Below are 9,048 nucleotides of genomic sequence, written 5' to 3'. Positions count from 1 at the left end.
AGTAAGGGCCTGATTTTTAGATTCGCCCCGGGCCCCTAAAATCTCAGGACTGGCCCTGCAACAGCGATGCTCGTGAGCGCGTCCCCCTTCCTGAAGGAAACAATCATGCGGTGCATCTTTAAATTGTGTATAAATTAAACCTGTGCGTGTTCCCATCTTTGCAGCAAGCAATCGACAAGAATAGGTCTATGCCGAGCTGTAGGCTGTAGCAAAGCGTTTTCTTCATCAAACACAAAGGCATCTAGAACTCGCATTCAGACACAGGGGCAGCACCTTGTGAAACCCTGTAGGCATCGCCCAGCTCCGTGCTCCCTCCTTTCAAGAATCGGCCCTAGCTTGAGCAGCTTGCGTCGCAGATCGAACACGGCCTCCCACCGGCCACCGGCGCCACATGGCCGTCTTGACGTGCGCGAGCTGGCCATGCACGGCAGATCCGACAGTCGAAACCTCGGCGACCCGCCTTCCAAGGAATCTACGGTCTCGGCGGCGGCGTCCAGGGACTGTAGGCTGTTGGTGATGGTCCGTGGCAGACGAACCACCGTGAGACTCGTGCTGGATCATGAGTTCCGCATCAGGAGTAGACCAAGATGTTCGTCGAACCTTTCTTGTTTTTGTTGACTGTATGATAAATGAATCATCTGTTTTCGAAATTCATCTGGACATGGTTATTTTACGGGCGACGGTCTTTTATGTAGAAAGGACGGTTTTTTATGTACGAAGGGATGGTTGTCACGTGGGTGCGTGGGACTCTACTCTCTCAGTTTCGTGCGTACGTGGGTGCGTGGTGCGAAGGGCCACTCCGATCACGGTTTTCTTACGTATGATGGGCTAACTTTTTTGACGTACCAAACATTAGTTTGGTTTTTTTATCTACCAACACCACCTAGGACCATTTATTGCATGTAATTGCTTAAGTTGCACCTGTTCAAACCTTGTAGTACTTGTATATATGTTTGTGCGAAAACTCGTAAGTGAGCGCGAGCTTGGGTGATCCGCATATCCATACTATATCAAGCCGTTGGAATCTTTACCTGACATCATAATTCCCAATGTATAACTCTCTGTAATTCAGCCAGCCAACCACCCGAACCGTAAGCATCAGCCGAGTGGCAGACTCAAAGGGAACAGTTCCACGCGGGATACATGTGCTCTGGACGCGGTTTTGCAGAGATGGGGACGAGATCCTGTTCCAGGAGCTTGCTGAAAGCAATATACAGACTGCACAAATCTCTCTATAAAATCTTGCCAACAATAGAATATCTAACCGACTGTATTGATGTTAAGAGCATCTTCACCGAGGCGTCTCATAGCGGTCCCAATATTTTTTGGGGGGCCAGCAGCTAAAATAGGCTCACATCGATGCGCCCTAAAAAACGTCCGCGTGTTTTCGAGCTCCATAGAAGCGTCGACAACTCCGTGCCGACCCCTTTGCAAAGAGCGTGGATCGGACGCGCCGGCGCCTCACGGCACGTCGGTTTTCGCGGGTGGGACCACCTTGGCAGTGGTAAGAGGCGACGGGTCGCATCAAAAAACGACGCGTGTCGGACGGTCGTCGGCGTCAATAGCTCCGCTCAGAAACCGAAGCAGCGACGAGGACGGCAACTGGCCACGTGGTGTCCACCCACCTCCCCGACGCGCCTTCAATGCGTGTCCACCACCTCCCTTAAAACCACACCGACACACTTCTCTTCTTCCCCGTCTTCCAACCCTAGCCGCCGCCACCACCAATCTCGCAGACGCCGCACAAACACCTCGCGAGATGGCGCACAATGCTGAGGCTGGCGGCAGCAGCGGAGGCGGTGGACTCCGGTCGCTGCAACTCACCTACGACGAGGCCGACGTCCTGTACTAGGAGCACATCCCCGTGCCGCTGCAATTTAAGTTGTCGCACGGGTGGAATCTCTCAAACGCCAGCTACACCGTGCCGCCACCACCCCCTAGGCCGAAGACGTGCGCCCTCATCGCCGAGCGGCGGGCGCACATGTCGCCGGCCAACCGAAGCCAGCCAGTGAACGCGCAGAACAGCCCGGCGTGGCCGCGGCGCTTCCAAGACGAACGCGACATCGAGCTCGCACGTTCGACCGGCCGCGACGCCGGCCGTTTCAACCGCGTCGGCCGCCGGGCCTGGTGGCAAGGCCGTGACGTCGACACGGCTACCGCCCGCGCAGCCACGGAGTCAACCCCCTGCGCGTGCCGCTCTACTACACCAAGCGAATGCATGGCACCGGAGGCGCCGACTCTATAGAGGCCACCGGCAAGGACAACATCGGCCCATTCGCGCTCCGGCTCATCAAGCGCCTTGGTCGCACGCGCTCGGCCACGCACGCGCCTCCTTCTGCCGGCGTCGTCGTCCACGACAACCCACAACGCACGGCTTCCGCCCCGGCTCGGAGGACGCCAGGGACGCTTCCATGCCGGCGCGTCAAGGAGGAGGACGATGCTCCCTCAGCGCCGCCTCTGCCGGTGAAGAGGCAATGGTGGGAGATGGAGGCGGCCCCTCTGTGGCGGCGACGACCCGGAGGACTTCCCTGGGCAGCTCTTCATTGTCGGCCGCTCCGTCGAGGAGGACTACCGGCAGATGACGCTCGACCCGCGGCAGGCTGCGATGTGGTCCGCCATGGACCACGGCGAGAACTTCGTCGATCTCGACGGTCCTTCTGAGCCGCCGGCGCCAAAGGAGGAGGAGGACGATTGGTCCTTCGACCTATCCGGCGATGACATCGGCAACGATGGTGACGACGCGAACAACCTCGACTACATCGCCTTCCGGGGGCGCCGCTAGTTTTTTTCTTAGTTTTTAGTTCAAATTGGAGTCGTTGTTGTATAAAAATAGTCTAAATTCGTATGAACTTCATTTTTTAATTGTTTTTAATTTGAATTCTATTGGGGGATGTCGTATGGAGGGGCGCCGATGGGGGAACACCTTTCCCCAAATGAAGGATGCAGTGCCGGCGCCCCAAATATAGCAGTGCCGGCGCCTATTTGAAGGGCGCCGGTGGAGATGCTCTAACACAACTCGGGTCTTCGGGTGGCCTGGTAAGCAGTTGAAACACTTTGCTTATTGCCTAGGTTTTGGTACAGGATGAACCATTAACTACCTCGTACATGATGGGCCAAATGAGGTGCACACCAACATGTACCAGGCGCCGAAACGCAGCTGCAAACTGCCTGAAATTGATGTCCATCCAACACCCAGCCGATCTGTTTTAATTCGTGTACGATACGGTGCAGCAAAACTACAACGTATTGCTTCATTTAACAAATCCTGCCCTGTTTCATTTATTGCGCTTGCATGCCTGATCACCAGTCGATATCACTTCTGATTTACGGACCAAAGGAGCTCGGGCGTTATTCGTCCGCTCTCATGTTTGTGGCTCTATATATATAAAGCTGCGCTAGGTTCTTGACTTAAAAAAAAAACACTCAGACATCTAGTCTTCATTACGGAGTAATTTTATTTTACTAAGTTTGTTTATAGGGATACTTGGTAAATGCCTTACATGCCAAAAGTGCCGTGGTTTTAGCCTCGGCAAAATACCAATGACTTAGTATAGACACGTTTTCAATTAGTGTTGAAACAATGGTTACATAACCATATCTTTTTTTTAGCACTATGCATCTATATATTGTCATTAGAGCAGTATGTTATTGTAGAGGCTGATTGTAATTAGTATCTTTGCAATATTAATATATTTATTTTATCGAAAAATATTGTTCTGAGGCATTGAACAAAAGCGAAGCACAAGCTATGCCCTCCTGAAGTCTCTTCCAGTTAAGATGGCATCTAGAGAGAAAGGCGAAAAAGGACCTCAACATTGAAGACCGTTCTCAAGTCTTCTAGTTAAGATGGCATCTGAAGAGAAAAGTAAAAGGACTGGAAGACCTACAACCTGCAGATCTCATCATTACTTGCATATGGTATAAGTCAACTGACCTCTGGAATCTTCTAGAGACCCTCCACAAATCACCGGCGTACCTGATACTACTATGATATAGAGCCATTCCTCGCCGTTAACCACTATAAGTACACCTGCAATCTTGTGTTACAACTCATCTCATTTTACACGTAGACGACTCACAATGGCAGGCACCAAGCTCGCAGCCCTCGCACTCATTTTTATTTTAAGCATTGGATTAGCTAGTGCCGCACGGGTGGCTAGATACTCTAGTGGGGCAGAAACTAGCACAGGAGGAGGGGGAGGGGGCGGCGGGTATGTAAAAGGTGGTGGCTCGGGGTCAGGTAGCGGCATTGGCTCTGCCGAGAGTGACGGCGGTGTCCGTGCAAGCGTCGTAGGCGGTGGGGGTGGCAGCGGCACTAGCCAACTTGGTGGTTCAGGGTATGGTGATGGAACTGGCTCGGGCGTAAGTTCTGGTACCTATGGCAAAGGGTCACATTATGATTCTGGTGGGTATACTAGCACTGCGTGGAGTGGTGGTGGCGGCGGTGGCGGGGGACAAGCCGGAGGTAACTCTGGATCCAGTGGTCATGGGGCTGGCAGTGGAACCGGCTCTGGCTCCAGTACCGCAGTAGGAGTCTTCAGAGGACCAAATTTTGTGAATGCCAAATCTGATGGCAATGGTGATGGCCAAGGCTTCAGTCAAAACGGTGGGAACGGTGGCGGCCAAGGCAGTGGATCTGGGAGTGCAGATTCACGCCCTTAGATCTTTATAGTACTAGCAAAGTTGCTAGAGTCAGTTTCATTATGGAATCGATCCTCTGATGTTTTGAGTCGATCGATGTCATCGCATCCAGTCCAGTTTATTTTGTTTTTGTTTGAGGTATTTGTTTTTCCAAAGATCCTGGCATACGAATAAAGGAACATTACATTGTTAGAGTGTACAACAGTACTGGTTTGGAACTGTAATATGTTACGCGTAGTACTACATATGTGTCAGCATAGGTACGAATCACCCGGCCTATTTACTCCACTCGTGTAAAACCAGTAAAATTACTACTGGCGCTTCGGTTCTCTCGCACGGTCGAGAAGTCAAATCGACGGTCGTGGCCGTCGCCGCACATTCGTCAGCATGCATTAGGGCCCACCCACGACGCGTCACATCAGCCATGATGCAGAAGCACCCGAACACGCCATCATCAGCAGCAATGTAAAAAAAATTACAAGTGCCAGAAAGATTGAAAGCTTGAGTCCGTGAAATCCTCGGGTGTATAAAGGCTTTGAGTTGCCTCGGGGGCTACTCCCATCAAAAACGCTGACCGCGCACCCAATAAGAAGAAGGTTTTCATCTAAGCAGGTAAATAATTTATTGAGTTAACATAGTTCATCATATTTGATTCAGGAATTACAAAGATTTGAGCTTATGCTCGATTGCAAGCACTCGAGTCGGGGGCTACTCCCATCGGGAGTACTGATTGCATACTCAATATAAAGATCTTTTAGAAGAAAGTGCAGAAAGAGAGGCATGAAGAGATGAAAATTTCGAGTTTATGCTCAGTGGTAAACACTTCAAACATAATCCCGTACTTTACTCCCATCAAGAGAGCAGAGTGCACACCCGATAAATATAACCCGCCAATCAGCCAAACAAGGTACCCGATAAAAATTCTCAGACCGCATCCACCGCGATAACATGTCTGGATGTCGTGTTGTTCAATATAAGATAAGACACCAAAATCCGTCATGTGCGCCCTGGTACAATACAAGATGCGCTCTGCCAGGATATTATCCATGTCGACGATATGATGAAAAATCCCGACGAACGCGTTGGGTACCTTTAACTGGAATTTAGAACTCGATAAGACCTTCGCGCCCCGAGCTGAATTATGCTAGTAATCCGAATTCGATTCCGGGGACTCAAATTTGAAGTAGGTTCACCTTTTTTTTACGAGCAATTAGCTGGTTCTAGATCCGTCGGATGCACCATACTCGTTTTACCAATATCCCTATGACAAAATAATATCTAAAGCGAGTTAAAATATTAACTCGAATACAATTTCAGGTTCGTTCTTCAAAGGAAGAACTCAAGATTTGAGACTCAACCTGAGTCTACGGCTGGAGTAGAGTCTCGGGGGTTACTATGGTTATACTATATTGGGTACTCGATATTGCTATCGCTGGTACAGATCGAAGGAGTGTATGAAACCCATGAAGCACGGGAGAAGTCGAAGCCCAGAAACTAGACCGAATAGGAAAATATTAGCCCACATCGGGTAAACCGACATGTAATATGTAACCGACCCGGGATTGGACTCTGAGACCTAGCCCACTATATAATGCTAGATACAACACACCTCTAGTCAATATACGTCGGATACCTAGTTTGTCTGGCAAGTCAACGAAACCACCAGCATCCTCTTTTCCCTAAAACCTAAGTCCATACTTATGGGCATTGCCGAGGTTGCCCCTCATCACCGACACCTTACCTGCGATAAAACAACACATTGTGGACATAAAAATGATGGTACCATATGATTCCGTGTGATTCCCTCCGATGTTCCGGAAGCAATCATGCCCGCCATTCTGAACATATTTTGAAAAGAAAAACATAAAAAATTACAAAAGAGGTGTCGAAGGTTGTTTTAGAGGGCCACCGCCGCGTCGCAGTGAGGGGCGCCACGAGCTCAACCTGCGCCGCCATGCCGTGAGCAGGGCTGCCACGAGCTCGTCCGGTATGAGGAGGGCCTCCACAAGCCCCTGCTACACTGCTGCCACATCGTGAGGAGGGCCACCACAAGCCCCTCTCTAGCGCGCTCTCCGATGTAGGGAGGCACCGTGGCGAGCTGGTTCTACAGGAAATGAAGAGAGGACAAGGAGCCGTTGGGGTGAGCTGATGTTCGGAGCCTCCTCCGCCATGATCCCTTGGCCCTCGCCAACGACCTGCTATTTTTTTAATCCTTAACCAAATCTTTGCCGTGTACCCCACTAGAAAACACCCGACGAAGAAATAGGGATGACGTGGCTTTTTTACTCTTTGTCGCGTGTCACTCTATGAGGTACTCGATGGAGAGAGGGAGACGATTTGGCTAGTTTCTACTCTTTGCCGTGGACCAGAAAAAGACACACCGCAAAGAAAATCCGCCGTCAAACGGAATGAAAGCGGAGTTGCGCTTTCCTTCGCCGTGTGTCTGCGTTTGACACCCAGCAAGGCTCTTTGTCGTGTACCCGCAAAAAAAGCACTCGACGAAGATCCTTCGCCGGCTAGATCTTTCCGTGTTGTCTTCGCTGAGTGTTGTACACGGCGAAGTCTTCACCCGGTGTTTTTAGCCGTTCACCGGGTATTTTAGATACACATCAAAGATGTTGTTTCATGTAGTAATATACATCACCCTCACCATCCTACCCACCAAAGGTGTGCAACGGATGCTATGCTTGGAGCATGTGCGCCATACGCCAATGCATGAAGAATGCGGATAGGGAGAGAGTTTCCATAGGGGCTTGTGGGAGACGTTTTGGTCCCGACTTCTGGAGATGTGCGAGTGGTCAAGAGGCGGAGCAAAAACTATTCATGATGGATCCATCGTTGATGCCTACTGGTCCTCACGTGCATCGTTGTTGACGCTGTTGGAACAGATTCCCCTCTTTATAACCATTGCCCAACTTTAAGCGTGACCATGTGATGTCTACGCCCCCTTCTTTTCCTGTAGACAGTGTTGGGCCTCCAAGAGCAGAGGTTTGTAGAACAGCAGCAAGTTTTCCTTAAGTGGATCACCCAAGGTTTATCGAACTCAGGGAGGAAGAGGTCAAAGATATCCCTCTCATGCAACCCTGCAACCACAAAGCAAGAAGTCTCTTGTGTCCCCAACACACCTAATAGATGCACTAGTTCGTCGAAGAGATAGTGAAATACAGGTGGTATGAATATATATGAGCAGTGGCAACGGCACCAGAAAAGTGCTTTGCCCAGGACGATAAACAAGCGATAGTAACGCAGCGAGTAGTAACGCAATAAAACAAGTAAACAAGCAGCGATAGCGATATTTAGGAACAAGGCCTAGGGATCGGACTTTCACTAGTGGACACTCTCAACATTGATCACATAACGGAATAGATAAATGCATACTCTACACTCTTGTTGGATGATGAACACCATTGCGTAGGATTACACGAACCCTCAATGCCGGAGTTAACAAGCTCCACAATTCAATGTTCATATTTAAATAACCTTAGAGTGCATGAAAGATCAATACGACTAAACCAAGTACTAACATAGCATGCACACTCGTCACCTTCACACTATGTAGGAGGAATAGATCGCATCAATACCATCATAGCAATAGTTAACTTCATAATCTACAAGAGATCATAATCATAGCCTACGCCAAGTACTAACACGGATGCACACACTTGTCACCATTACACCGTGCAGGAGGAATAAAACTACTTTAATAACATCACTAGAGTAGCACATAGATAAATTGTGATACAAAACACATTGCAATCATAAAGAGATATAAATAAGCACTTCACTATGCCATTCATAACAGTGAATAAGTATTCACGTGAAATATAGCCTAAGAGACCCACACGGTGCACACACTCGTCACCTTTACACACGTGGGACAAGGAGTCTCCGGAGATCACATAAGTAAAATTCACTTGACTAGCATAACGACATCTAGATTACAAGCATCATCATATGAATCTCAATCATATAAGGCAGCTCATGAGATTATTGTATTGAAGTACATAGGAGAGAGATTAACCACATAGCTACCGGTACAGCCCCGAGCCTCGATGGAGAACTACTCCCTCCTCATGGGAGACAAGCAGCGTTGATGAAGATGGCAGTGGTGTTGATGGAGAAGCCTTCCGGGGCACTTCCCCGTCCCGGCGGCGTGCCGGAACGAGACTCCTGTCCCCCAGATCTTGGCTTCGCGATGGCGGCGGCTCTGGAAGGTTTCTCGTACCGTGGCTTTTCCGTATCGAGGTTTTAGGTCGAGGGGCTTTATATAGGCGAAGAGGCGGCGTCAGAAGGTCAACGAGGCGACGACACCATAGGGGGGCGCGGGCCACCCCCAGGCCGCGCCGGCCTATGGTCTGGTGGGCCTGTGGCCCCCCTCTGACGACTCTCGGGTGTTCTGGATGCTTC

The 9,048-nt window shown here is 50.0% G+C and overlaps 1 protein-coding gene across 1 annotated transcript; it reads left to right on the top strand.

Annotated features, from left to right (window-relative positions):
- The first annotated feature begins 4,080 nt into the window (after positions 1-4,080).
- On the top strand, positions 4,081-4,662 carry LOC124675055 (putative glycine-rich cell wall structural protein 1). Its single transcript, XM_047211118.1, has one exon. It carries the CDS (start codon positions 4,081-4,083, stop codon positions 4,660-4,662), a length of 582 nt encoding a protein of 193 aa, XP_047067074.1.
- The last annotated feature ends 4,386 nt before the right edge of the window (positions 4,663-9,048 follow it).

The sequence above is a fragment of the Lolium rigidum genome, chromosome 7 (genome assembly GCF_022539505.1).
Source record: "Lolium rigidum isolate FL_2022 chromosome 7, APGP_CSIRO_Lrig_0.1, whole genome shotgun sequence".
NCBI classification, from domain to species: domain Eukaryota; kingdom Viridiplantae; phylum Streptophyta; class Magnoliopsida; order Poales; family Poaceae; genus Lolium; species Lolium rigidum.
The sequence above is the reverse complement of the archived record's forward strand: the minus strand, read 5'-3'. Positions and strand labels throughout refer to the sequence as shown.